Consider the following 27,426-nt stretch of genomic DNA (forward strand, 5'->3'; position numbering starts at 1 on the left):
CGAGTGACGACGGGGGCCAGGACGGAGGACAGAGGGAGGGAAGTCACTGATTTAGCTCCGGTTTTGTATAGTGAGACTTCCCGATTGCTCTCAGCAAGACCTCCTGCTCCGGATTCAACCCTCTATGTGGTCTTCCAAGCCCTGGAGCGAGCTGATTTAGTTGCAGCTATGGAGTGACACAGGCTTTGTGGCATGCAGGTCATGGCTTTATGGGCTAAAGAAGTCAAGCGGAGAGTTTTTGTTGTTGTTGCTCAGATGCAGATAAGCGCCTGTCAAGGCAGCTGTGTGGAAAGATGGAGTCTGAGGCTGCAAATTGGGGGCTAGCTGCTGCCAAATTTGCTGCCCTCCCCTTCAGCAATGTGCCACTTTTGCCACACAAATTAACAGTGTGTGCCAGGCCCTGGTCAGGACATGCACAAGTCCTGTGCTCCTTGGCCTTTCTCAACAGTGATCCGTCATGCTGGGCCTTCCCTATAAAATTAAATTATTGAACAGAAATGTAATTTATTTAAATGGATGCAAATTTAAAACAGCTGTTGGCAAGCGCTGGGACTGAGTTTAGTATTATTGTTCATGGCTACGTAACATTAATTAGACTCTAATTAGAAACTAAGGCTGACGACAGACAAAGAGCTTTGGAAAGATGGCGTCAAGGAGGGTGCATTTGCAGTGGGGTACAGTCTGGGATTGTCAGATTGAAAACTGGAGAGGGTTCCTGTACCTTTAATGGTTCTGCAGAAGAAGGGATTTTTGCAAATGTTGCTTGTGATTCAACCAAGATTGCAAGTGATACCTGCTGAAATTCCCTCTTCTGCACAACCACTAACAGCCTCATCACATGGGGTGATTGAAGTGTTCTAGGATGCTTCTGCCCCTGTTTGCCCACGGAGCTCCACGTTGCCCATCAAACAATGTATGGCGACTTTGGGTGGGGCTCCATGGGCAAACTAGCATGGCAGCATGATGGGAAGCTGCTGCCATCACCAACACAGAAGCCACCCAGTGTTCCATAAGGAACAATGGGGCTTTGGCACAGCGGTGATGCTTCCACACATAGGATGGGGACATGTCAGATGGTAGCCAGGGCACCGGGATTGCCTTGCTGCCACTCCACTGCTTCCATGATTAGCCATATGATGAGATTATTTGAGTACAGGAGACTTCTCCAATTCTCAGTCTAGAAACATGAGCCAGGGACTCCAGAGACCACGGTTCAAATCCCCATTGGGCCATCGTCATCTTCTTCTTCTTCTTCTTTATTTATTTATTTATTTATTTATTTATTTACTGTCCTTGTATACCGCCGTTTCTCAGCCTAATTGGCGACTCAACGCGGTTTACAACAAAATATACAGTGCACAGTATACAATTAAAACCATAAAAACATAATACACAATATTACACGAAATCAAAATCCAATACATCTCCTAACTAAAATCGTGGTCCAATTGCATCATCCATATTACCAATCCGTAATCAACACATTCATTGCACCGAATTAGCCAAATGCCTGCTTGAACATCCAAGTTTTTAGTCTTCTTCGGAATACCATCAGCGAGGAGGCTGATCTTACCTCCATGGGAAGGGCGTTCCAGAGCCGAGGGGCCACCACAGAAAAGGCCCTGTCTCTCGTCCCCGCCAGCCGCACCTGTGAAGCAGGCGGGATAGAGAGCAAGGCCTCCCCAGAAGATCTTAGGGTCCTGGTGGGCTGATAGGCCGAGATACGTTCGGATAGGTAGGTTGGGCCAGAACCGTTTAGGGCTTTAAAGGCCAACGCCAGCACTTTGAATTGAGCCCGGTAGCAAATCGGCAGCCAGTGGAGCTGGTGCAGCAGAGGAGTTGTGTGCTCCCTGCGCTCCGCTCCAGTTAGTATCATGGCTGCCGACCGTTGGACTAATTGGAGCTTCCGAGCCGTCTTCAAAGGCAACCCCACGTAGAGGGGTTCTTTTCTTCTTCCTCCTCCTCCTCCTCCTCTTCCTCTTCCTCTTCCTCCTCCTCCTCCTCCTCTTCTTATTGGAAAAATGGCATTCATACCCATTTTGAAAAGGAAAATGATAGCATATCCTTTTGGCAAATATGAATCTGGAGATCACCTTTTGAAAACCACTAGTCAAGGAAAGGCATGACCTTGTTAGAAGTCAACCCTTTGAAAAAGTGATGTTCACAAGCATTCATGTAATGGCACATGGCTATTAAACTGATAAACTATGTCTTTGAACTGCCTGGGACAAAGACATGCCACTGCATAAAAAAACATATGTTTGGCTAGCAGATTTTTGAAAATGTTCTTTAAAGTTGAAATTGCAGTTGCCCAAAACATATATTCTCCATTGAAACTGCTTAGTTTAAATATGCACTCAGAGGCAAAAACAAAGTCTTCTTTAAAAATAACATATCTTGTTTACTCTGAAACATCTTGTATTGTTTCAGCATACAGGCACATTTCTTATTAAAGTTCAGTTATAAATAGGATGTAGTTTCTCTGTGTTGAGAACACAGGGCATCATTCTTAATCAATAGTTCATAATCCAGTCTTTAAGTATATACCTTATGAAAATCCAAAGTGTATAACTGTACTCACTGCTTCTCAAAGCAAACATATAGTAAACTGTTACTGCATAAGTCCAAATGCAAACTGCTTCCTTGGAAGTCCAAAGCACACCTCCTCCATTGAAGTCCAAAAGCATACTGATAACAAAATGGAGTCTTGAGTCTGAACATGCTCAGTGAAATCACATATCTGTAGTCCCTCCCACACCAAAGAGATCAGTAAAACTGGCAAATCAATATATCATACAATACAGGTTAGCAAAGAAATACTGAGAGCTTGAAAGGTTGCTGTTTCCATCATCAACAACAACAATTTCATTTCTCTTATCAGGAGTGAACCAAGAGTACATTGTTTGGTTGCATGCTGCATGTCACTTCTGATTATTATTATTATTATTATTAGCCGTCCCCTGCCACACATTGCTATGGTGATCTGGAAAATAAAGTAATGAGAAAGTGTTGGTTTCTAATATATGTAGTTTCTTTATGTTTGAGGGCAAACAGTATTTCTTGCTGTTTCTTTGTCAGTGTTCATGTGGAGATGGTCTGGTTTGCCTACTCTGGAACATGCAACATATAATTGTCTTTCTTTAGGGGTTTCTTTGAAATCTATGATACTATATATCTCTCTGGGTGTGAATCATATATATCTATCTACATCTATGGCTGGGTGGCTCTTTGTCAGGAGGGCTTTGATTATGTTTTCTTGCCCTGGTGAAGAGAGTTGGACTGGGTGGCCTTAAGTATGGGGTTTCTGTGTGGGAAGTTTGCCCCAATTCTGTCATTGGTGTGGTTGAGAATGCTCTTTGATTGTAGGTGATCTATAAATCCCAGTAACTACAACTCCCAAATTTCAACGTCTATTTTCCCCAAACTCCATCTGTGTTCATATTTGGGCATATGGAATATTTGTGCCAAGTTTGGTCCAGATCAATCATTTTTTTGAGTCCACAGTGCTCTCTGGATGTAGGTGAACTACAACTCCCATACTCAAGGACAATGCCCACGAAACCCTTCTAGTGTTTTCTGTTGTTAGTAATGGAAGTCCACATTTCGTTCAATTCCATCATTGATGGAGTTCAGAATGCTCTTTGATTATAGATGAACTATAAATCCCAGCAACTACAACTCCCAAATGGCAAAATCAATTTTTTGAGTGATGGTCACTCTTTGTGTTAGTAGGTGTCTTGAGGCCAAATTTGGCGGCAATTCGTCCAGTGGTTTTTGAATTAGGTTAATCCCACAAACAAACATTACATTTTTATTTATATAGATTATTATTATTATTATTATTATTATTAATATTATTATTAATAAAGGTAAAGGTAAAAGTTTTCCCCGGACATTAAGTCCAGTTGTGTCCAACTCTGGGGATTGGTGCTCATCTCCATTTCTAAGTCGAATAGCCGGCGTTGTCAGTAAACACCTCCAAAGTCATGTGGCTAGCATGATTGCCTGGAGTGTGGTTACTTTCCTGCTGGAACAGTACCTATTGATCTACTCACAGTCACATTTGCATCATTAATATTAATAATTATTACTATTTGATTTTTGATTTTGATTTGCTTTGTTATTGCTTGTTATGTTCTCTATTGTATTGTTTTTGTGGCTTCGGCCTGTGTAAGCCGCATCGAGTCCTTCGGGAGATGCTCGCGGGGTACAAATAAAGTTAATAATAATAAATAATAATAATAATAATAATATTAAATAATAATAATAATAATAATAATAATAATAATCTTTATTTATACTCTTTCTTTCTCCCCATGGGGGACTCAAGGTGGCTAACAATCCACACTAGACAAGTTTTAAAAGTGCAATACAAAATAAAAAAAACCCAATTAAATAGTAGCAGTGTGATAAAAACAGAATTAGAATACAATGAATATACTAAAACGGCCTTTAAAACTCATCCCTAACCTCTGCCCCAATCCCACCAAACATTCTCACAGCCTGCCCCTAAATACCTGTTGGCAGTAGACTTTGAGCAAGTCATACTCCCTGGCCCCTTCTACACTGCATATAAAATCCAGATTATCTGCTTTGAACTGGATTATATGGCAGTATAGAAGGGGTCTCTCAGCCTCAGAGAAAGGCAATGGCAAGCCCCTTCTGAACAAATCTTGCCAAGAAAACATTTGCGATAAGGTTGGAAATGACTTGAAAGCAGATAACAAGAACCCCAAATACACATTAGGCTTTTTTCCTGTCCCACCATTGGCTCTGGACAGACAAATTTGGCAGGTTTTTTCAAGCACCACCTCTACAAAACCTGCAAATAGAGGTAATCTCAAGAAGTGGGATTGATCCACCCATAAAGATGAATGGAAGAAGATGCCACCCCAAAGGGCAACCGACTGATTTTAATAGTGCATCCACTTTGTAGAATTAATGCAGTTTGACAACACTTTAAGTGCCATGGACCATGTTTTGATTTGTAGTTTGGGGAGGTACCAAACTCTTCAGCAGAGAAAAGACCTTACAGCTCTTATAATTCAAATGTATTGAGTATTTTAAAAATGCATTTCACATTACTTGTAACCTATTACAGTGTTCCCTCACTACTTCGAGGTTCACTTAGATTTTAGCACTGGAGTCAGAATACCCAAAATGTAATTTCCTCCTATAATGATAAAAAAAATACATTTTTGCACATTGCTAGCATTCCAGGGGGTGGCAGTAAAAGCCCATTATGATCCCAGGAAGCCTCCTCATTCATACTGTGTTGGCTGCTGGTTTTTCTTCCTCCTTGCTGTCTTTCCTGGCTGGCAACTTGTCTGCAAAGAATTACAAATAAATAGTGAGTTCTAATTTATACTTTCCTCCATTGAGAGATAACTAAGCGCCCTTCCACACAGCCCTATAACCTAGAATATCAAGGCAGAAAATCGTACAATATCTGCTTTGAATTGGGTTATCCACACTGCCATATATCCCAGTTCAAAGCAGATAATGTGGGATTTTATTCAGCTGTGTGGAAGGGGCCTGAATTACATTGCAAGGGGAATGTTAAAGGATAATGTTACACCTTGGTGTAACTGCAACACATAGGCCCCTTCTACACTACACTACATTATTAAAGCAGATAATCCCCATTATCTGTTTTGAACTGGATTATATGAGTCTACACTGCCATATGATCCAGTTCAAAACAGATAATCTGGATTTTATATGGCAGAGTAGGAAAGGGTCTAAGAATCTTGATGTCTTCAAATGCAATACTGTGCTTAACATCTGAACAGAAAGTCCTGCTGGTAAGCCTGGAAAGTCTTACACTTACATCACACTAGAGAAAAAATCCACTGAAAATCTGATTTCTGCCTCCTGCAGAATTCTGGGGTTTGTAGTTTAGTGAGGCTGTTAAGGTTCTCCCCTAACTACAAAACCCAGAATTCTGCAGGAGGCAGAAACTGGATTTTCAGTGGATTTTTTTCTGTAGTGTGATTAAAGTGGTGTTCTCTCAATTAAAAAAATGTAATTTTTTATTTCCCTGGAATGTTTGTGCCCTTTACCCCACCGATTGCAGGGCCAAATGGTACCTGTATTTGCATATAAGTAAAGGTAAAGTTTTCCCCTGACATTAACTCTAGTTGTGTCCAACTTTGGGGGGGGGGGGGTGGTATTCATCTCCATTTCTAAGCCGAAGAGCTGGTGTTGTCCATAGACACCTCCTAGGTCATGTGGCCAGCATGACTCCATGGAGTGCCGTTACCTTCCCGCAGAAGTGGTACCTATTGATCTACTCACACTTGCATGTTTTTGAATTCTTAGGTTGGCAGAAGCTGGGCCTAACAGCGGGAGTTCACCCCGCTCCCTGGATTCCAACCGCCAACCTTTCTGTCAAAAAGTGCTGCAGCTCAGCGGTTTAGCCTGCTGTGCTACCAGGGGGGCCCTATTTGCATATACTGGATTGATATTATGAGATATCTTGAACACAGAGCCTAAACACCCAATTTCATTTATGTTCCATATGCAGTTGATGCACGTAAACCGAAAGTAATTGTGTACTCAAAATTTATTAATAGTTTTATGTAACAAAGTACTGAACCATCATGAAGTAAAGTATTAAAAAACTCTAAAATCATAACATTAAATAAAGAACAACACTCAAAAGCAGGGAAATTCCAGACAAGAAACAATCAGGGCCCACTAATCACCTCCCAACAAAGGATTCCCCCAGGCAGTAAGAAGCCAGATCTGAAACTGCTAGGCCATTAAATGCTAATCAAGGTGGCCAATTGAAATATTCACACCTACCCCAAACAGACAAGAATTCTTTTTCCCACCCTGGACATTCCATAGGTATATAAACTAAATTTTCCTAGTTTCCAACAGACCTCACAACTTTTGGGGATGCCTGCCATAGATACAGGTGAAATTTCAGGAGAGAATGCTTCTGGAACATTGGCCATACAGTCCGGAAAACTCACAACAGTCCATCAGAAAGTAAAGTTAGTATCTTGGCTTATCCTTTTGATGGTATTGGCTTTCATAGTATTTTAGATTTCAGAATGCCAGATAAAGTATGCTCAACCTGTAGTCTAGTAAAACACAGTAGATTATAAATGTAACAATCACACACTTAAAACAATCAGTAAAAGCTGTAAAATGATACAATACTTATTATAGGAGTACCTAACCTGGGAAATATTACTGTAATTTGACCTCTGAAATATAATGGCAATTAATGACTTTTTAAAAGTAACGTTCCAGGACTGGACTATCCCCAAGGTTCCTGTGTTGACCCCACTAATTGCTTTTTCAAAAAAAAGGAGGCTATTTAACTAAATTATGGTAGCACTGGTGGAGTCAGGAATGAGTTTCCAACACACAAATTCATAATTCGAATGTTGATTTGCTCTCCTTAAACGTTACCCTAAAGGTGGCCATCTTGATCTTTATAATGGTGGGTCACCAAGCTTGGAAGACAGACAAAACTGTTATCTCTCTCTTTCCTGCTCCATGTATTGCAGTGTTGCTCAACCTTCCTAATGCCGCCACCCCTTAAGACAGTTCTTCATGTTGTGGTGACCCCCAACCATAACATTATTTTCGTTGCTACTTCACAACTGTAATTTTGCTACTGTTACAAATTGTAATGTAAATATCTGATATGCAGGGTGTATTTTCATTCATTGGACCAAATTTGGCACCAATACCCGATTCGCCCAAATTTGAATACTGGTGGGGTTGAGGGGAATTGATTTTGTCATTTGGAAGTTGTAGTTGCTGAGATTTATAGTTCACTGTTCACATACAATCAAATAGCATTTGAACTCCACCAATGATGGAATTGAACCAATCTTGGCGCACAGAATTCTCATGACCAATAGAAAATACTGGAAGGATTTGGTGGGCATTGACCTTGAGTTTCGGAGTTGTAATTCACCTAAATCCAGAGAGCACTGTGGACTCAAACAATGATGAATCTGGACTAAACTTGTCACAAATAATCAATATGCCCCAATATTAACACTGGTGGAGTTTGGGGGAAATAGACCTTGACATTTGGGAGTTGTAGTTGCTGGGATTTATAGTTCACCTACAACCAAAAAGCAGCCTAACTCCATCAACGATGGAATTGAACCAATCTTGGCGCACAGAATTCTCACGACCAATAGAAAATACTGGAAGGATTTGGTGGGCATTGACCTTGAGTTTCGGTGTTGTAGTTCACCTACATCCAGAGAGCATTGTGTACTCAAACAATGATGGATCTGGACCAAACTTGGCACAAATATTCAAATGTGAACACTGGTGTAGTTTGGGGAAAATAGACCTTGACATTTGGGAGTTGTAGTTGCTGGGATTTATAGTTTACCTACAATCAAAGAGCAGTCTAAACTCCATCAACGATGGAATTGAACCAATCTTGGCACACAGAATTGTCATGGCCAAGAGAAAATACTGGAAGGGTTTGGTGGGCATAGACCTTGAGTTTGGGAGTTGTAGTTCACCTACATCCAGAGAGCATTGTGTACTCAAACAATGATGGATCTGGACCAAACTTGGCACAAATACTCAAATGTGAACACTGGTGTAGTTTGGGGAAAATAGACCTTGAGTTTTGGGAGTTGTAGTTGTTGGGATTTATAGTTACCTACAATCAAAGAGCATTCTGAACCCTATCAATGATAGAATTGGGCCAAACTTCCCACACAGAGACCCCCATGACCAACAGAAAATATTGTGTTTTCTGGTGGTCTTTGGCGACCCCTCTGACACCCCCTCGTGACCCCCCCCAGGGGTCCCAACCCCCAGGTTGAGAAATACTAATGTATTGGACCAGACAAAAATGTACCAAATACATGACACAAATAATGCATTTTCTCTTTCCTTCTGTTCCTTCCCAACTTCACCCTTTTCAGTTCCACTTCTCCCTGCTGTTCTTTCCTCTCCTCTGGCTGTGCGTGTAGGGGATTCTGTTTCTCTCCCCATCCCATTCCCCTTACCCTCTTTTCAGACTCAAACCACTATTATCTGGAGAAGGAATAACACCATCCTGGCCATGGGGAGCTTGCACCCCAATTTCACCGTTGTGGTAGCCCCCAGCTTTCATCTTCAATTCAGGGTGGACCCCTTGAGTGGCAACCTCAACATCACTGCAATGACTCCTTCCAATTCTGGTGTCTACACGGTGGAGATTTTCCCTCTGGGGAGCTCAGCACAGAAGGAAAACATCACTGTTCAAGTGTATGGTGAGTACCAAGTTTACGCTCCAATGGCAGTAGGATATGTCGACTCAAGACATGTTGAGAAAGAAGCTGGGGGGGAAAGTCATCAGGTCCATCAGGAATGGAAAGAATATCTGTATCTATTCATTCCCAAGTTTTGAAGAAAGAATTTTCTGACTTCTTCACTGTCAGAAGAAAATAATAAACCAATAAGAATGCTGTGCTATTTCTTCCTGGTAGATTTGGACCCCTTCTACACTGCCAGATGATCAAATCAGATAATTTATTTCAAGCACTTCTCAACCCCCAAAGGGGGACTCATCCACATTATCTGCTTTGGACTGGCTTATATGAGTCTACACTGCCATATAATCCAGTTCAAAGCAGAAAGTCTGGATTTTATATGTCAGTGTAGAGGGGGTCTTGGTCCCCTATAACCAGGGAGTCTGTATCTATAGATAACACAGCAATGGGTTAAAAATGCAAAACAAAAACTTAAGAAATGTTGGTTTTTGCCATTTATATAAGGAATACAATTTTACTGGGATCCCTGGTAGTGCAGCGGGTTAAACAGCTGAGCTGTGGTCAGCATGACTGCATGGAGAGCCATTACCTTCCCACAGAAGCGGTACCTATTGTTCTACACATATTTGCATGTTTTCGAACTGCTAGGTTGGCAGAAGCTGGGGTGAACAGCAGGAGCTCACCCCACTTCCTAGATTCGAACCACCAATCTTTCGGTCAGCAAGTTTTATATAAGGAATAACATTTTACTGGGACCCCTGGTAGTGCAGCGGGTTAAACAGCTGAGCAGCAGCACTACCAGGGGTCCAAGTAAAATTGTATTCCTTATATAAAACTTGCTGACCGAAAGATTGGTGGTTCGAATCTAGGAAGCGGGGTGAACTCCTGCTGTTAGCCCCAGCTTCTGCCAACCTAGCAGTTCAAAAACATGCAAACATGAGTAGCTCAATGGGTACCGCTTCTGTGGGAAGGTAATGGCACTCCTTGCAGTCATGCTGACTTTGGAGGTGTGTACAGGCTACACCGGCTCTTTAGCTTAAATAAGAAGGGAAGGAGAAAGGGAGAGAGGGAAGGATGGAAGGACAACAGGGTAGAAGGGAAGGATGGAAGGAGAAAGAGAGAGATAAGGAAGGAAGGACAGGATGGAAGAAGAAAAGAAAGGGAGAAGGAAGGAAGGAAGGAAGGAAGGAAGGAAGGAAGGAAGGATATGATGGCGTGAGAGAGGAGGGGCTGAGAAAAGAGCCCAAGGGCTGCATTTGGCCCCCAGGCCTAAGTTTGCCCATATCTGATCTAGACCCATATAATACAGTTCAAACTGCATGTTTGGCCATGTAGATTCAGTCTTGACTTTGTCTGTGTTCTTAAATATGTGTGTAGGGATGTGCGGTATTTATAGCATTCGTATATTGGGTTTAGACCGGGAAAGCCCCTTAGAACAGCTTAGATTTCTTTTAACAAAAGGAAGACAGTACCTGTCCTCAGTGATGGAAAAAAATCTGGATGCTTGAGGAGGGGTGTTGTTGTTTATTTATTTAGTTGCTTCTGACTCTTTGTGACCTCATGGACCATTCAAACCAGACCTCCCTGTCAGCCGTGGCCACCCCCAGCTCCTTCAGAGTCAAGCCAGTCACTTCAAGGATACCATTCATCCATTTTGCCCTTGGTCGGCCCTCTTCCTTTTTCCTTCCATTTCCCCCAGCCTCATTCTCTTCTCTAAGCTTTCCTGTCTCCTCATGATGTAGCCAAAGTACTTCATCTTTGCTTCTAATATCCTTCCCTCCAGTGAGCAGTCAGACATTATTTCCTGGCTTATGGACTGGCTGGATCTTCTCGTGGGCCAAGATACTCTCAGAATTTTCCTCCAACACCACAGTTCAAAAGCGTCTCTCTTCCTTCACTCAGCCTTCCTTATGGTCCAGCTCTTGCATACATAGGTTACTACGGGGAATACCATTTCTTTAACTATGTGGATCTTGCTAGGGTGATGTCTCTACTCTTCACTATTTTATCGAGATTGGTCATTACTCTTCTCCCAAGAAGTAAATGGCTTCTGATTTCCTGGCTGCATTCTGTGTCTTCAGTAATCATCGCACCAAAATACAAAGTCTGTCACTGCCTCTGCGTTTTCTCCCTCTGTTTGCCAGTTATCAATCAGTCAGGTTGTCTTGGTTTTTTTTATGTTTAGCTACAACCCAGCTTTTGCACTTTCTTCTTTCACCTTGATTAGAAGGCTCCTCAGCTTCTCCTCGCTTTTGGCCATCAAAGTGGTATCATCTACATATCTAAGGGTTGGGATGAGAAATGAGCTTTTTAAGTGGCTGAAAACTCCAATGAAGAGTTTCCTCCTCAAGTTTTGGTTTCCATCAAGACCTCAAATAAACTCAACTCCCCATGTCAAACATCCAACTGGCTTGGAAGAGCCAGGCAATGATCCTAGAAGGTTTTCGCTTTCCAGATCCGTGGTTGACTTACCTCCCATACACTTGCTGTCGTGTTTGGTGGGCAATGAGGGAAAGCAGCAGAAGGTACAAGAAGGCCTACTTTGTTCTAGATCCTTGACTGCCATATCCTTGCATCTTATACATGTGTAGGTCAGGAAGATTTCACACACACACACACACACTGTTGGATACCTTCTCCCTAGGCGAGATCTCTTTGACAACTCATAATTTTTGAAGTATGGAGAAAATGGATTCAATTATTCATCCTCCCTTGCAAGAATGGACCCTTTAACACAGCACATCCCTCCCTGAGGCTTAACAGTTGAAAAAAGATGCAGCACAAAAGGAAAAAGTATGGGAGGGAAAAGAAAAACAAAAGTTGGCTATTAGTTCATGAGGTTATGAGGTTTGTCAGTTTAGTGGAATGAGCTGAAGGATGTCAGCCAAGATCTCACAAGGCTGGTTTCTCAAAAGCACTGAGGTGATGGTGGTCCTCTTTTCTTTCTGTTCCTCTGCTACACTCTGGGTCAATGTTTTTGCAGTTCTCTAGTGTGCTACCTGCATGTCCAGTGGATTCATTTTTCTTTCATCTCCATGGTTTGCCTCTCAGCACTGAAAAAATATATTGGGTATACTATCAGTAGACCTCAGTCCCACATTGAAATCTTTGCTCCTTCTTCCTTCACACACACAATTACATTTGCTGAAGGCTCTTCACCTCCAGCTACATGCTGAGTTCATATGCTGTGTATTCCAGAAGAATGAGTTCCCAAACTCACCTTGCTTGACTACTGCAGTGATCCAAGATCCAAGGCAAAGAGCTGAAAGATCTTGGATCTCTTCTTGTTTTGAGTCGGTCAGAGACACAGAAAAATGACCCAATTTCCTCTTTTTTCATTCTTGTCCCATTCAAAGTTTAATGATACGATATTCCTCCATTGTATTAAACAAAGGCAGAATAAAACAGTAGAGGGGAGGCAAGCCAGATGTATCACTAGATGAGGAGGAAGCAAAATGAGGACGCCACACACACACACACAATTGAGAATTCTTCCCCTTCAATAAAGTTCTCCTTGAAACCCCAATTTTTCAAGCATTTCATTAGCTCAAAACCTGAATTGAGCATTTCAAAATACAGTTTTGAGCATCCAAAGAAAAGGGGAAAAGTTACCCAAGAAGACGTTACTTCATCAAATATAAACGTTTGTGATGGGAAAGATTTTCAATGACTTACTTCTCTGCAATACAAGAAATTTGGAGGCTGAAAAAAAAGTCACGGATACAGGATTATTTTTGATGGAAGAGCTCACTCACTTTGTCCCCTCTGCCCTCATTATCTATACCAGGCATAGGCAAGTTTTCTAACTTGGGGGCCGCATGGCGGGCCAAAGAGCGGGGTGGATGGACCAGGAGGGAGAGGGTTCTCCCAAGTCCCCTCCCTGCCCCTTCCTCCCATTCCTGTTCTTTTTTGGAGGCAGAAAGTGAAGGGAAACATTTGGATCCCAAAAGGGTTGGCCTTGGTTAGGATGGGATGGTGGATGGGAGATAAAAAGTATATCAATTAGACCATATTGTCTACTCCTGATATAGAATCCTAGAATCCTAGAGATGGAAGAGACCTCCAAGGGCCATGCAGTCCAACCCCCTACCATGCAGGAAGAGGGAGGTAAGGAAGGAATGGAAGGAAGACAGAAACAGAGAAGGAAGGAAGAATAAGATGGTGAGAAAGAGGAGGGTCTGAGAAAAGAGCCCAAGGGGCCACATCTGGCTCCTGGGCCAAGATTTGCTCATACCTGATCTATACACTCAAAATAAGACCATCACCTATAAGAATTGGTTCTTCAACCATCCCTTGAGCTTCAGGAGAAGAATGGAAAGCTGGAAAGGTCCCTGTACTTATGTGGCAGAAGAATGTTAGAAGGGAGGCAGGACTCCAGGGTTCATGGGTCAAGCTAGGGTGTAGTGGAAACTAGTGATTAGAGGAGAGGTGTGGTGGTAGCTATCACATCCCATTCCTATGTGTTTTCTCAGAGGAGATAGGTGATGTCTCTGTGATCCCGCCATCTGCTGAAGCAATGGAAGATGACAGCTCAGTGGCCCTGAACTGCACCCCAGTCCATGGCTCTGTATCCTGGACCAAGGATGGGCAGCATCTTGGTGAAAATCCTCGATATTTGCGTTCTGCTGGCTACTTGCAGATAAGAAGCCCACAACGCACAGACACAGGTGTTTACCATTGTACCATCTCCAACCCGTTTGGTAATGGGACTGGCACCTCAAACCTTACTGTCAATTGTGAGTATACACTACAGGAAAACAGTTTAATTATATGCGATGTTATACACTAAAAACAATACAGTGTAGGGGTTTGAACCTACTCATTAGTCTCATACAATTATGGCTGAATTGTCTTTGAATACAACAAGGGGTGCTTCCATACATAACGAAAACCCACGCTGAAATGGGTTAAAGTAACCCACTTTGGTGCGGGTTCTAGTTCCCACCCCACAACCCAAATCCCATTTTCCGTGGAGGTGAATTTGGGATAGCATAAAGCCACCCCCTTGCCCCGATTTTAGCTCCTAAAACTTACTTGAAAGTGGCTGCCAGGCACATAGCCTGTTTATAAAGTTATCCTGGCATGTTAAAATGGCATGTAAGGAGATGGGAGAGGGAAAAGGGAAATCCTTTCCCCTCTGCCCATCTCCTCACACACCATTTTAGTGTTCTAGGAGAACTTTACAAACAGGCTTCATGCTTGGCAGCTGCTTTTAGATAAGTTTTAGGGACTAAATTCAGAGCTGAGAGGGATGGGGTAGGCACCCTCTTGGACCTTTGGGCCTGAAAGTGCGAGATGGCTGTGTTGATTGACCCCTGGTGTTGTGGAACATAACCCTGGAAGTCAATCGCCACAGGCCCAATACCTCATTTGACCTGGATATTTCACTAAGATCCGGATCTAATGTAGTACGTAATTACAACTCGAATAGATTACTGCAACATGCTCTATGTGGGGTTACCTTTGAAGAATGTTTGGAAGCTTCAAGTAGTCCAACAGGTGGCAGTCAGGTTTCTAACTGGAGCGACACACATGGAGCATACAACCCACCTGCTGAGCCAGTTCCACTGGCTGTTGGCTTGCTACCGAGCACAATTCAAAGTGCTGGCCTTAGCCTATAAAATCCCTAAACGGTTCCGGCCCAGCTTACCTATCTGAATGTATCTCCCTCTATGAGCCAGTTAGAGCATTAAGATCAGCTGAGGAGGTCCTACTCTCGGTCCCATTGCCCTCGCAGATGCGACTGGTGGGGACCAGAGACAGGGCCTTCTCGGTGGTGGCTTCTCAGCTGTGGAACTCCCTCCCCGGCAAGATCAGATCAGCCCCCCTCCCTCCTGATATTGTTTCTTTTCAAGCAAGCATCACTATGAAGAGAGAGATGGCGAGTGAGGGAGGAGAGAAGGGGTCTACATTGTTAATTGCAGCAGTAATAGGTTTCATGCTTACGTCTATATTTGATGTTTTTATAGTTTTAATCTTACTATATATGATATTGATTTAGATATGTGATATTTTTATATATTTGTGAGGCATTGAATTTGCGGTATATTATGTTGTAAACTGCTTTGAGTTCCCCCTGGGGTGAGAAAAGCGGTATAGAAATGCAGTTAATAAATAATAAATAAATAAGCATCTGGGGAGTGAGATTGAGTAGTCAAGAAAACTTCAGTATTGGTGCAATGTTTTATGGGTTTTTTTTATGTTTGTCAGTGTCTGATGTTTTATAGTTCATTGGCTTTAATCTATTATTATATAGAATCATAGAATCATAGAATCAAAGAGTTGGAAGAGACCTCATGGGCCATCCAGTCCAACCCCCTGCCAAGAAGCAGGAATATTGCATTCAAATCACCCCTGACAAATGGCCATCCAGCCTCTGCTTAAAAGCTTCCAAAGAAGGAGCCACCACCACACTCCGGGGCAGAGAGTTCCACTGCTGAACGGCTCTCACAGTCAGGAAGTTCTTCCTAATGTTCAGATGGAATCTCCTCTCTTGTAGTTTGAAGCCATTGTTCCACGTCCTAGTCTCCAAGGAAGCAGAAAACAAGCTTGCTCCCTCCTCCCTGTGGCTTCCTCTCACATATTTATACATGGCTACCATATCTCCTCTCAGCCTTCTCTTCTTCAGGCTAAACATGCCCAGTTCCCTAAGCCGCTCCTCATAGGGCTTGTTCTCCAGACCCTTGATCATTTTAGTCGCCCTCCTCTGGACACATTCCAGCTTGTCAATATCTCTCTTGAATTGTGGTGCCCAGAATTGGACACAGTATTCCAGATGTGGTCTAACCAAAGCAGAATAGAGGGGTAGCATTACTTCCTTAGATCTAGACACTATGCTCCTATTGATGCAGGCCAAAATCCCATTGGCTTTTTTTGCTGCCACATCACATTGTTGGCTCATGTTTAACTTGTTGTCCACGAGGACTCCAAGATCTTTTTCACACATACTGCTCTCGAGCCAGGCGTCCCCCATTCTGTATTTTTGCATTTCATAAAATATGTTATTTTAGTATATTTTGTGAGGCATTGAATTTTGCCATTTACTTTGTTGTGGACCCCTTTGAGTCCCCACAGGGGTTGAGAAAAGTAGTACATAAATGAAATAATAAATAAATAAATAAACAAACAAATAATGCGGAGTAAACCAAGGAAAGCCCAGTGTACACAACATTAATTCGCTTTTACAGGAAGTATCGTTTGGACACCTTCGGTAAAAGAGAGACAGGTCTCAGATTACCGGAGCTTGGCATCTGGGCCAGCCATAGATGTTTATTTCACCTACATTCAGGCCCGTAGCCAGGATTTCGTTTCGGGGGTTTACATAATGCACCAGTAAGGCTCCAACTCTGTCACTCCTTTCCACCTGCTACTAAGGAGGCTGTCGAGGTCCTGAACCGGTGCTTGGCCGCTGTGACAGTCTGGATGAGGGCGAACAAATTGAAACTGAATCCAGACAAGACAGAGGTACTCCTGGTTAGACGTAAGGCCGAACATGGGAGTAGGGTTACAGCCTGTGTTGGATGGGGTCGCACTCCCCCCGAAGACGCAGGTTCACAGTTTGGGTGTGATCCTGGACTCATCGCTGAGCCTGGAGCCCCAGGTTTTGGTGGTGACCAGGGGAGCATTCGCACAGTTAAAACTTGTGCTCCAACTGCGCCGTACCTTGGGAAGTCTGACTTGGCCACGGTAGTCCACGCTCTGGTTACATCCTGTTTAGACTACTGCAACGCTCTCTACGTGGGGTTGCCTTTGAAGACGGCTCGGAAGCTCCAACTAGTCCAACGCTCGGCAGCCATGATACTAACAGGAGCGGAGCGCAGGGAGCATACTACTCCTCTGCTGCACTAGCTCCACTGGCTGCCGATTTGCTACCGGGCTCAATTCAAAGTGCTGGCGTTGGCCTATAAAGCCCTAAATAGTTCTGGCCCAAGCTACCTATCCGAATGTATCTCTGCCTATCAGCCCGCCAGGGCCCTAAGATCTTCTGGGGAGGCCCTGCTCTCTATCCCGCCTGCTTCACAGGTGCGGCTGGCAGGGACAAGAGACAGGGCCTTTTCTGTGGTGGCCCCTCGGCTGTGGAACGCCCTTCTTGCTAATGGTGTTTCGAAGAAGATTAAAAACTTGGATGTTTGAACGGGCATTTGGATAAACAGTGCAATGAATGTGATGATTACAGGAATGGAAATATGGACGACGAATTGGATCACGACTCTAGTGATGAGATGTATTGTGTTGTTACTGTTGTGTTAATATTTGTATACTATGCTCTTATGGTTTTAAATTGTATATCGTTGACTGACTTTTTACCCTTGTTGTAAACCGCGTTGAGTCGCCTGTTGGGCTGAGAAACTGCGGTATACAAGTAAAGTAAAGTAAAGTAAAGTAAAGTAAAGTAAAGTAAAGTAAAGTAAAGTAAATAAATAAATACATTTTCTTCAGCTTGGTGAGACTTTTATTGGAAAATCAGGGAAAACTCTATTGGGTGTTTCTTTTCTCACCAGGGCTGAAAGGACTCTCTTTGATGGGTCTGGCCGGTCTCTGCCTACTGGCAAAGACCCCTAAATTCTTGCTCAATATCATTATGACAAGGAAACCATCAGACACCATAGTTGGGAGGAAAAGTGTGTGTCCTTAATCGCTGTAGTGTGCCCTTCACAGCTTCGCTAAGAAGCATTAGGGCTTCGATAACAGGTGTATCTTTGCAGTCCTCTCTGGATAGCCAGTATGGATCAAAGTGCACATTGCAAATATATTTCCAACTATGGTAGGAGATGCTTTAGAACAGAAAAATGGCATGTGCAGGGCATCAATCCTTTTCTTCCACCCTTCTTCCGCCAGAATAAAATCCACTCCCTCTTCCCCAGAGTTATTGTTTGACCAGCAGAAACACGCAGTCATAACGTGTAAGTGCATTCCAGTACAAACTGTGTACTCCAAGATTTTTATTAATAAGGCATCTATCTTGGCTACAGCAGAAATGGAAATAATCAAACTTTCCCTTGCCCTGCATCATGTTCCTATTCCCAATTCCCCTCCAATGGTTAATATTTGCAAGAACTATAAAGTCAAAGAGCTCCATTCATATTTCCCCGTCCTAACATGTGCCTAGCTGAATTTGAAAACTAAAGTTCTCATATCTGGCCGAAGTACAAAAAAGGTCTTCCAGAGTTTAATAGCTAGCCTATAGTTCGCATTTATGGAACAGATTGGGGCTGTGTTTGGGAATAGTTTGGGAACTTTAGTAGGTACAAAATGCTGTGGCTAGACTGTTGGCCAGGGTTGGTTAGAGGGAGCATAAAACTCTTTTGTTCAAACAAGAAAAGAAGTTATTGACGAAGGTTTTCATGACCTGAATCACTGGGTTGTTGTAGGTTTTTTGGGCTGTATGGCCGTGTCCTAGAAACATTCTCTCCTGATGTTTCTCAACCTCTAAGGATGCCTGCCACAGATGCAGGCAAAATGTCAGGAGAGAATGCTTCTAGAACATGGCCATACAGCCCAAAAAAATATACAACAACCCAAGAAAACAAGTTGTTGAAATATGTTACTTTACTGGCTGCTTCTCCATGTCTGTGCACGATTCAAAGTTTTGTTTATGGGCCATAAAGCTCTACATTTCTTAGGTCACAAGCCTGATGAGTCTTATGATCTTCAAGGGAGAGCTTTCTCTCTATCCCACCATCCTCTCAAGCTCCTTTGGTGAAGACCTAGGAGAGAGCCTTCTTGGCCGCTGCTGCTAGGCTATAGAGCTCTCTCCCAAGAGAGGCTCAATTGGGCACCTTTCTGCATTGCAGGCAAAGATTTTCCTTCAGCCTTCAATTGAATGAGAAAGAAAGTTGCACTCTGAAAATATTATTTATAATATGGAGTAAATACTATAGTTTTAATTGTTCTAAATTCATAGATTAAAGTACTATTTAGATTGTTGAATGTTTTTCTAACTTGTTGTTGAAGACTTTTGTGGCTGGGATCACTAGGTCGTTGTGAATTTTCCAGGTTGTATGGCCATGTTCCAGAAGCATTCTCTCCTGGCATTTTGCCCACATCTATGGCAGGTATCCTCAGAGGTTGAGGGGTCTGTTGGAAACTAGGCAAGCGAGGTTTATATATGTGGAATGTCCAGGGTGGGAGAAATAATTCTTGTCTGCTTGAGGTAAGTCCGAATGTTGCAACTAGCCACCATGATTATCATTGAATGGCCTTGCAGCTTCAAAGAGTGAATGGTTGCTGCCTGGGGGAATCCTTTGTTGAGAGGTTTTAGCTGGCCAATTGATTCTCTTCTGGATTTCATCTGCTTTTTGAGTGTTGCTCTTTATTTACTATCCTGATTTTAGAGTTTTTTTTAATACTGGTAGCCAGATTTTGTTCATTTTCATTTTTTCTTCCTTTCTGTTTAAATTGTTCACATGCTTGTGGATTTCAATGGCTTCTCTGTGTAGTCTGGCATGGTAGTTGTTAGAGTGGTCCAGCATGTCTGTGCTCTCAAATAATATGCTGTGTCCACGTTGGTTCATCAGGTGCTCTGCTGTGGCTGGCTTCTCTGGTTGAAGAAGTCTAACCTGTGTGTCACATACTGTTTTAACTATTTTGTCTTAACATTCATCACAAGCTGGTTTGGTTTGCATTTTGGGAAAAAGGTGGAATATAAATAAAATGCACATAGTGTCGAAAATAATGCTTTAAGGCAGAGGTGGGCAAAAAGTAGCCCTAGGCTGCATATGTCCCCAGTGCTATCTTTGCCTTCAGGGTATAGAGACGTGACAGCAATAACCACTATAATCTGCTAAGGCAGCGGTTCTCTTCTTTCTTAATGCTGCAACCATTTAATACAGTTCCTCATGTTGTGGTGACACCCAACCATAAAATTATCTTCATTGCTACTTCATAACTGTAATTTTGCTACAGTTATGCATCTTAATGTAAATATCTGAAATGCAGGATGTCTTTTCATTCACTGGACCACATTTGGCACAAATACCCAATACACCTAAATTTGAATACTGGTGGGGTTGGTGGTGGGGGGATTGATTTTGTCATTTGAGAGTTGTAGTTAATGGAATTTATAGTTCACCTATAATCAAAGAGCATTCTGAACTCCCCCAACAACGGAATTGAACCAATCTTGGCACACAGAACTCCCATGACCAACAGAAAATACTGGAAGAGTTTGGTGGACATTGACCTTGAGTTTGGGAGTTGTAGTTCACTTACATCCAGAGAGCACTGTGGACTCAAACAATGATGGATCTGGACCAAACTTGGCACGAATACTCAGTATGCCCAAATATGAACACTGGTGGAGTATGGGGAAAATAGACATTGAGATTTGGGAGTTGTAGTTGCTGGGATTTATAGTTCACCTACAATCAAAGAGCATAGAACCCCCATGACCAACAGAAAATACTGTTTTCTGGTGGTCTTTGGTGACCCATCTGAACCCCCCCCCCCCCAATCTGGTCCCGACCCCCAGGTTGAGAAATGCAGTGCTAAGGGAATTTGGGGGCATCTTTGCTAGGGAAGGTAGAGAGGGGTGCAACCTTCCAAGGTCTCTGGGGGGCTGATATAGTTATCCTCTCTGGCTTTATGAAGATGTGATAAGTATTTTCTCCTTCTCTTTCTCCTTATACAAGTCATTAATTGAGATCAGCTCATATAAATCATTAAGTGGAACATTTTGGAGGGTACTGTGGGAAATGGCAGCATGTGCTTTTTGTACCTGGAGTGGCTGCCCTTTCTCCGCACATTGAGGGACAAAGGACTGAACCCTCCCAGCCACAAAGGGAAGCGGCCACTGACCCAAGGAGAACCTCTTTGCATTCCCAGGTGGCTGGGCAAAATGACAGACCATAAGGCTGTCTTTCTCCTGCTAAATGGCCACTCCATCAATTTGAATCACCCCATTCGTCAGTGAGGTCGCAACCTGGATAACCAAAGCCAGGAGGAAAAGGCAGGGCCCCTGCAGTACTTAAGCCTGATGGATAGGTAAATTGGCTGCCTTGTCTTTTTATGTCTGCTATAGACACAATACTAGCAAAGTATTTCATGGAACTACTATTTCATTTCCTCTCAGATGGTCCAGAGACTCCAACAATCACAATCTCGTCATCGGACCAGGATTCGGATGCTGGGAGTTTCGTTCTGGTTAATAGTACAGTGAACCTAACCTGCCTGGCACCATCTGAGCCTCAGGCAAAGATCTACTGGAATGTAGCAGATGCTGAAGATCTCAATGTGCCCTCCTTGCCAATTCTGCACCTGCCTCGAGTACAGCTGAATCAGGCTGGGCCATATTCGTGCTTAGCCATCAACCAGCGCACCCAAAAGCGTGTTCGGAGCACTGTCAACCTCAAAGTTGCCCGTTAGTTGACTTTGGCATGAACCTCTTTTCCCCAGTCTCAAGTGGAGGGCTTTGGGCTAAGGAAAACCATAAATGCTTTCAGGGTTCTCCCAATGAATATATCACCTGGTAATGGTATTGAATTTCCATGTTAGAGATTCCACAAAGGCTATCCCGTTACATTATTGTTACATGGTTCCACTTGGTGGAATCCTGGAATTGACAGTTTAGGGAAGGGCATTTAGAATTCTCTGCCAGAGTACTCTCCTAATGCCTCACCAAACTACAAATCCCAGGATTCTTTATGTTGGAACCATGGTAGTTAAAGTGGAATTAGCATTATTTATTCCTTTATTTACGATATTTATATTCCGCCCTTCTAACCCCGAAGATGACTTAAAGCGGATCACAGAACACATATACGACAAACATTCAATGCCGTTATACACTGACAAGACAGACAACTGTATATAGATCAGTGTTTCTCAACCTTCCTCATTCTGTGACCCCTTAATACAGTTCCTCTTGTTGTGGTGACCCTAACCATAAAATTATTTACGTTGCTACTTCATAGCTGTAATTTTGCTACTGTTATGAATTACAGTATTAATATCTGATATGGAGGATGCATTTTCATTCACTGGACTAAATTTGGCACAAATACCCGATACGCCTAAATTTAAATACTGGTGGGGTTGGGGAGGGGACTGATTTTGTCATTTGGAAGTTGTAGTTGCTGGGATTTATAGCTCACCTACAATCAGAGCATTCTGAACTCCACCAACAATGGAAATGAACCAAACTTGGTACACAGAACTCCCATGACCAACAGAAAATACTGGAAGGGTTTGGTGGGTATTGACCTTGAATTTTGGAGTTGTAGTTCACCTACATCCAGAGAGCACTGTGGACTCAAACAATGATGGATCTGGACCAAACTTGGCACGAATACTCAACATGCCAAAATGTGAACATTGGTGTAGTTTGGGAGAAATAGACCTTTACATTTGGGAGTTGTAGATGTTGGGATTTATAGTTCACCTACACTCAAAGAGCATTGTGAACCCCACCAATGATAGAATTGGGCCAAACCTCCCACACAGAACCCCCATGACCAACAGAAAATACTGTGTTTTCTGGTGGTCTTTGGCGACCCCTCTGACACGCCCTCACAACCCCCCAGGGGTCCCAACCCCCAGGTTGAGAAACACTGATATAGATAGAGGTATATATAGGCTTTCCCATCTTTGGAGGCTGTGCTCGGTTCTGGCCACGGTGTGTGTATATATGTGTGTGCGTGCGTGCACGCTGTTGCTCCACTTTCTCTCCTAAGAGCTTTGTTTGTAAACTTGCTATTTGATCGAATTGCCATCATTCTTCTGGCATTTCCTTATGGGTGCCTGAAATACTTCCCCACAAATACTTCCCCGCAGTACCTATTTATCAACTCACATTGCTGTTTTTGAAACTGTGAGGTAGGCAGAAGCTGGGCTAAAGGCCAGGAGCTCACCCTGATCTGGGCTTCAAACTGTCAACCTTTCAGTTGGCAAGATTTACTGCAGCTGGCAGGCCCGTAGCCAGGATTTCGATGCGGGGGGGGGGGGGTTGAGTCTGAGTGAAAGAGGGTCTAGCCTAGCAAACCTTTTGTATCATTACCCCAATACCCCCATGCATATGAGATATATTGAGTATGGTGATCAGATCATGATATGAATAAACATAACAGTTTAAATAATGCACCAGTAAGGCCTTTTTGCAAACCATCATGAGAATTTCTGCTGCTGGCTACATGCCTGGCAGCTGGTGATTAACTTGCTGTGCTAAAGCTCGGCTCTTAAAATTCTGTAATGTGAGTGGGCACCTAGGCCATCAAAATTCCATTTCCCAGAATCCCCTGGAGAGAATAATAATAATAATAATAATAATAATAATAATAATAATAATACACTTTATTTATATTCTGCTTTATCTCCCCAGGGGACTTAGACCCCTTCCATACAGCTGAATAAAATGCCACATTATCTGCTTTGAACTGGGATATATGGCAGTGTGGACTCAGATAACTCAGTTCAAAGTAGACATTGTGGGATATTCTGCCTTGATATTCTGAGTTATATATCTCTGTGGAAGGGCCCTCAGGGAGGATTACAGTTTTACATTTATAAGGCAAACATTCAATGCCTTTTTACACAGTAAGCAAGGACATGCAATACACAGACAGAGGTAAAGGCCATCCCCTTCCATTGCCAGCATCTGGAGGTGATGCTCAACTTGGCTATGGGGAGGTGCTCTTGTTCCATCTTGCCATGATGAAGAACCTGTTGTCCATAGACTTCTCCAATCATGTTGCCGGCATGTCTGCATGGGGCGCCCTTTCACGTCCCCACTGAGGCAGTACCTATTGATCTACTCACACTACAAACTTTCAAACTGCTATGTAGGCAGAAGCTAGGGTTGACAGTTAGGAGCTCATCCCAACTTGTGGCTTCGAACTGCTAACTCTCCGGCCAGCAGATTTCCTGCAGCTAGAGGTTTAACCCTCTGTGTCACCATGGTCCCAATAGGAACAACTAGTCAATTTTCTGTGATATAGATATGTAAATTCTCTATCAGGTGGTGATTTTTTTCCACTCAAGGGTTACAATCCTTGTGGCCAAAATGGTTGAGGACCACAAACTGGCAGAGGTTCGTTCCAAAGCCCAAAGTATCCTGTCTCTTTCTATCATTCACATTTCTAGTCTCTTCCCTCTTCTCCCAGTGTGCTACTAGGTGAAAGATAGCTAAGTCTTTCCAGAGATCTGCTCCTATTGGTTGTAGAAACTTTGAAACTTACATTGAGGACTGCAGGATCGTCAAAGACCAGAGATGGACAACCGCAGCAGGTTCAGGGGATGTCTGTCTGGGGACTGCATCAAATGTTAAATATGCAAAAAAATTAAAAAGGGGGATCTAAAATGTTTAGATGCCCACTTTTTAATTGTTCCTTTATTCAGCCCTCTCCCATCCATCTGGAAGAACTGTGGACCAAAGAATCAACCCAAGCTTTAATCCACATTTGCTCCATCTTTATAATACAAGTATACTAGCCTGAACCCTCTGTGTTTTTGACTCTGCCAAGGGTAATGGCAACAAGGAAGATGAAATGATATTACCCTGCTAATAAGAATTCTCACCCCATATGAATTCTCACACTGCAATGAGTCGCCCCTGGGCTGAGAATTGCGGTCTATAAGCGAAGTAAATAAATAAATAAAAAATAAATATGAGGCTTTTCGTCACTCACCAATTTTCTATATGGTAGAGAACAAAACACTGAAAATTGTCCACACTTCTAGAAGTCTTATATTTGCTGCGTCCACATTCCCTTGCTAATTTTGTCCATCTCTTTTCTTTGGATGCCTAAACTATATTTCAAAACTGATGATTGAAGTTACTGCTGTGTCAGGAGTATGGGGAGATTAGATTGTATAGCGTCCGGGTGTAGTATCTTTTATTTGCTTTTTAAAAAAGAGTACAGACTGTATGATTTGCGTGAACACTTGACTCATCTCTTCTTTTGACCAAAAGAATATATCTTTTTGGTCAAAAGATATTTAGCTGCTTGTGCTCCTTCTATTTTTATCTGTTTTATACTAATTTATGCAATGCTTTTGACACAAAATAAATAAATAAACTCATCTCTTTTTTTACTTTCCTTTTAGAACAACCCTCTGGGTTACCCCGCTGCTCTGTGACTTCTGCTGACAATGGCACCGCTTTGCTTTTCACCTGTTCCTGGCCTGGGGGATTCCCTGCTCCCCATTTGAGATTTCAGGGCCTGCCTGGACCCAGCAAAGAGGCCAGTGATTCTACCTTGCAGCAACTGCTAGCCTCTCCCTTCCCAGATGGGCTTAGTGGCAAGAATATCACCTGTTTGGGACATCACTTGACCAGAGAGGGCAACTGCAGCATGGTTCCAGGTAAGAGTCACACTCCCTCTGAAGGCACAGATTCGCAGTCTGGGGGCAATACTGGAATCATTGCTGGCCTTCACACAGTTAACATTTGTTGGGAGTAGTGGGGGTTGAGGTCCGGGACATCTGGGGGCTGGGGTTTGCCCATGCCTGCTTTAAAAAAACCTGCAGCCTTTTATTCATACCTGATTTTTATGAAGATCTGACATGGACTTTCAACTTACCTGTCTGAACGTATCTCCCTCTATGAGCCTAAAAGAGCTTTAAGAGCTGGGGAGGCCCTGCTCTCTGTTCCAACCTCTTCGCAAGTGTGATTGGTTGGGGTGAGAGACAGGGCTGGCAAAAGTATGATAGCTGGGACCCAACGCTATGCTAGTTGCGTAACGCGGCTCTGAATTAAGGAAGGGAAGAGGTACACAAGACAGTGGAGCAAGGAAGAGATGCTGCTGCTTCAGAGTCCTGGGAACATTGTTCACCAGAAAGGGGAGAGGAAACATTTCTGCCCTGTTTACCATCTTCGTAAGCCGTTGTTTATCATTTAACAGTAAATAACTCTAACATTACTTCACTCACCTTAAGCAGTATGCTTGGCTGTTTGTTGTTCCCCCCTTCTGACCTGTGTTGCGCATATCTTCCCTTCATTAATTCTGACCCGCATTGCACAACCAGCGTTGGCTGTTTGTTGTTCCCCCCTTCTGCCCCCCCTTTCTGACCCGTGTTGCGCACATCTTCCCTTCATTAATTTTGACCCGCATTGCACAACCAGCGTAGGGTCCCAGCTATCATACTTTTGCCACAGGGCCTTCTCAGTGGTGGTCCCTCTGAGGCTGTGGAACTCCCTCTTGTGTGACATCAGACAGGCCTCATCCCTCCTGGTTTTTAGAAAGAGACTTAAGACATGGCTTTTTACACAGGCGTTTGGTGAATAGGAAACTACAGATTGAGGCTTTAACAGCTTGAATAATGGACTGGATTTTGGAAAACGATTTGGACATGAGTTCATGACTCAGTATTTTATATGTGGTTTTTAATCTGCTTGATAGATTGTTAAAAATTGTAATTGTTTGTATGCTTAGATTGTTTAAATTTTTATGGGATGTGTTTTTTGTTTACCTGTGCGGCATTGAATTTTTGCCGAATTTGCAAGCTGCCTTGAGTCCCCTCTCGGGTCGAGAAAGGCGGGGTAGAAATGAAATAAATAAATTTGTGCACCAGCTACACCCGTGCCTTGGAATGCCTGACTTGGCTATGGTAGTCAATGCCTTAGTCACACCACATTTGGACTACTACAACACCCTCTATGTGGGGCTGCCTTTGAAGACAGTTCATAAGCTACAGCTAGTTCAGAGATCGGCAGCCAGGTTACTAACTGGGGCTCCATACAGGGAGAGAACAACTCCCATGTTACAGTAGCTCCACTGGCTACTGGTCCACATCTGAACTAAATACAAAGTGATGGTCATTACCTATAAAGCCCTAAATGGTTCGGGTCCAGGCTATTTGTCTAATCACATCTCCCAATATAGACCATCTTCTGCATTGCAGTCAGTGGAGGAGGCCCTGCTCTCGGTCCCACCCCCATCACAGGCACGTTTGGTGGGAATGAGAGGAGGGGCTTCTCCATGATCGCTCCCCAACTCTGGAACTCCCTTCCGAAAGAAATAAAAATGCCCCAACCCTCCTCTCCTTCAAATTTTTTTTGAAAACACACTTATGTACCTTATTATATGGAGAGGAGGAGGAGTAGCACTTAACACTTTATAGCTCCTACGGTTAGCACTTTATGGCTGCTACGGCGTATCCTTAAATTATCGTTGACATTAGGCGTTTTTTAAATTCTCGTGGTTTATATGTTTCTGTGCAATTATGTTTTATTACTGTAAGTATG

The 27,426-nt window shown here is 43.0% G+C and overlaps 1 protein-coding gene across 1 annotated transcript in view; it reads left to right on the forward strand.

The window, feature by feature from the left end:
- LOC132780645 (V-set and immunoglobulin domain-containing protein 10-like) overlaps nucleotides 1–27,426 on the forward strand; it is a 60,385-nt gene that overhangs the window by 13,283 nt on the left and 19,676 nt on the right. The window contains exons 2-5 of the mRNA XM_067462181.1: nucleotides 8,919–9,248; nucleotides 13,721–13,984; nucleotides 21,319–21,606; nucleotides 25,287–25,544. Of these exons, the coding sequence (XP_067318282.1) occupies nucleotides 8,919–9,248; nucleotides 13,721–13,984; nucleotides 21,319–21,606; nucleotides 25,287–25,544 (1,140 nt within the window). The remainder of the gene's footprint in view (nucleotides 1–8,918; nucleotides 9,249–13,720; nucleotides 13,985–21,318; nucleotides 21,607–25,286; nucleotides 25,545–27,426) is intronic.

This window comes from Anolis sagrei, chromosome Y (assembly GCF_037176765.1).
Source record: "Anolis sagrei isolate rAnoSag1 chromosome Y, rAnoSag1.mat, whole genome shotgun sequence".
NCBI lineage: Eukaryota > Metazoa > Chordata > Lepidosauria > Squamata > Dactyloidae > Anolis > Anolis sagrei.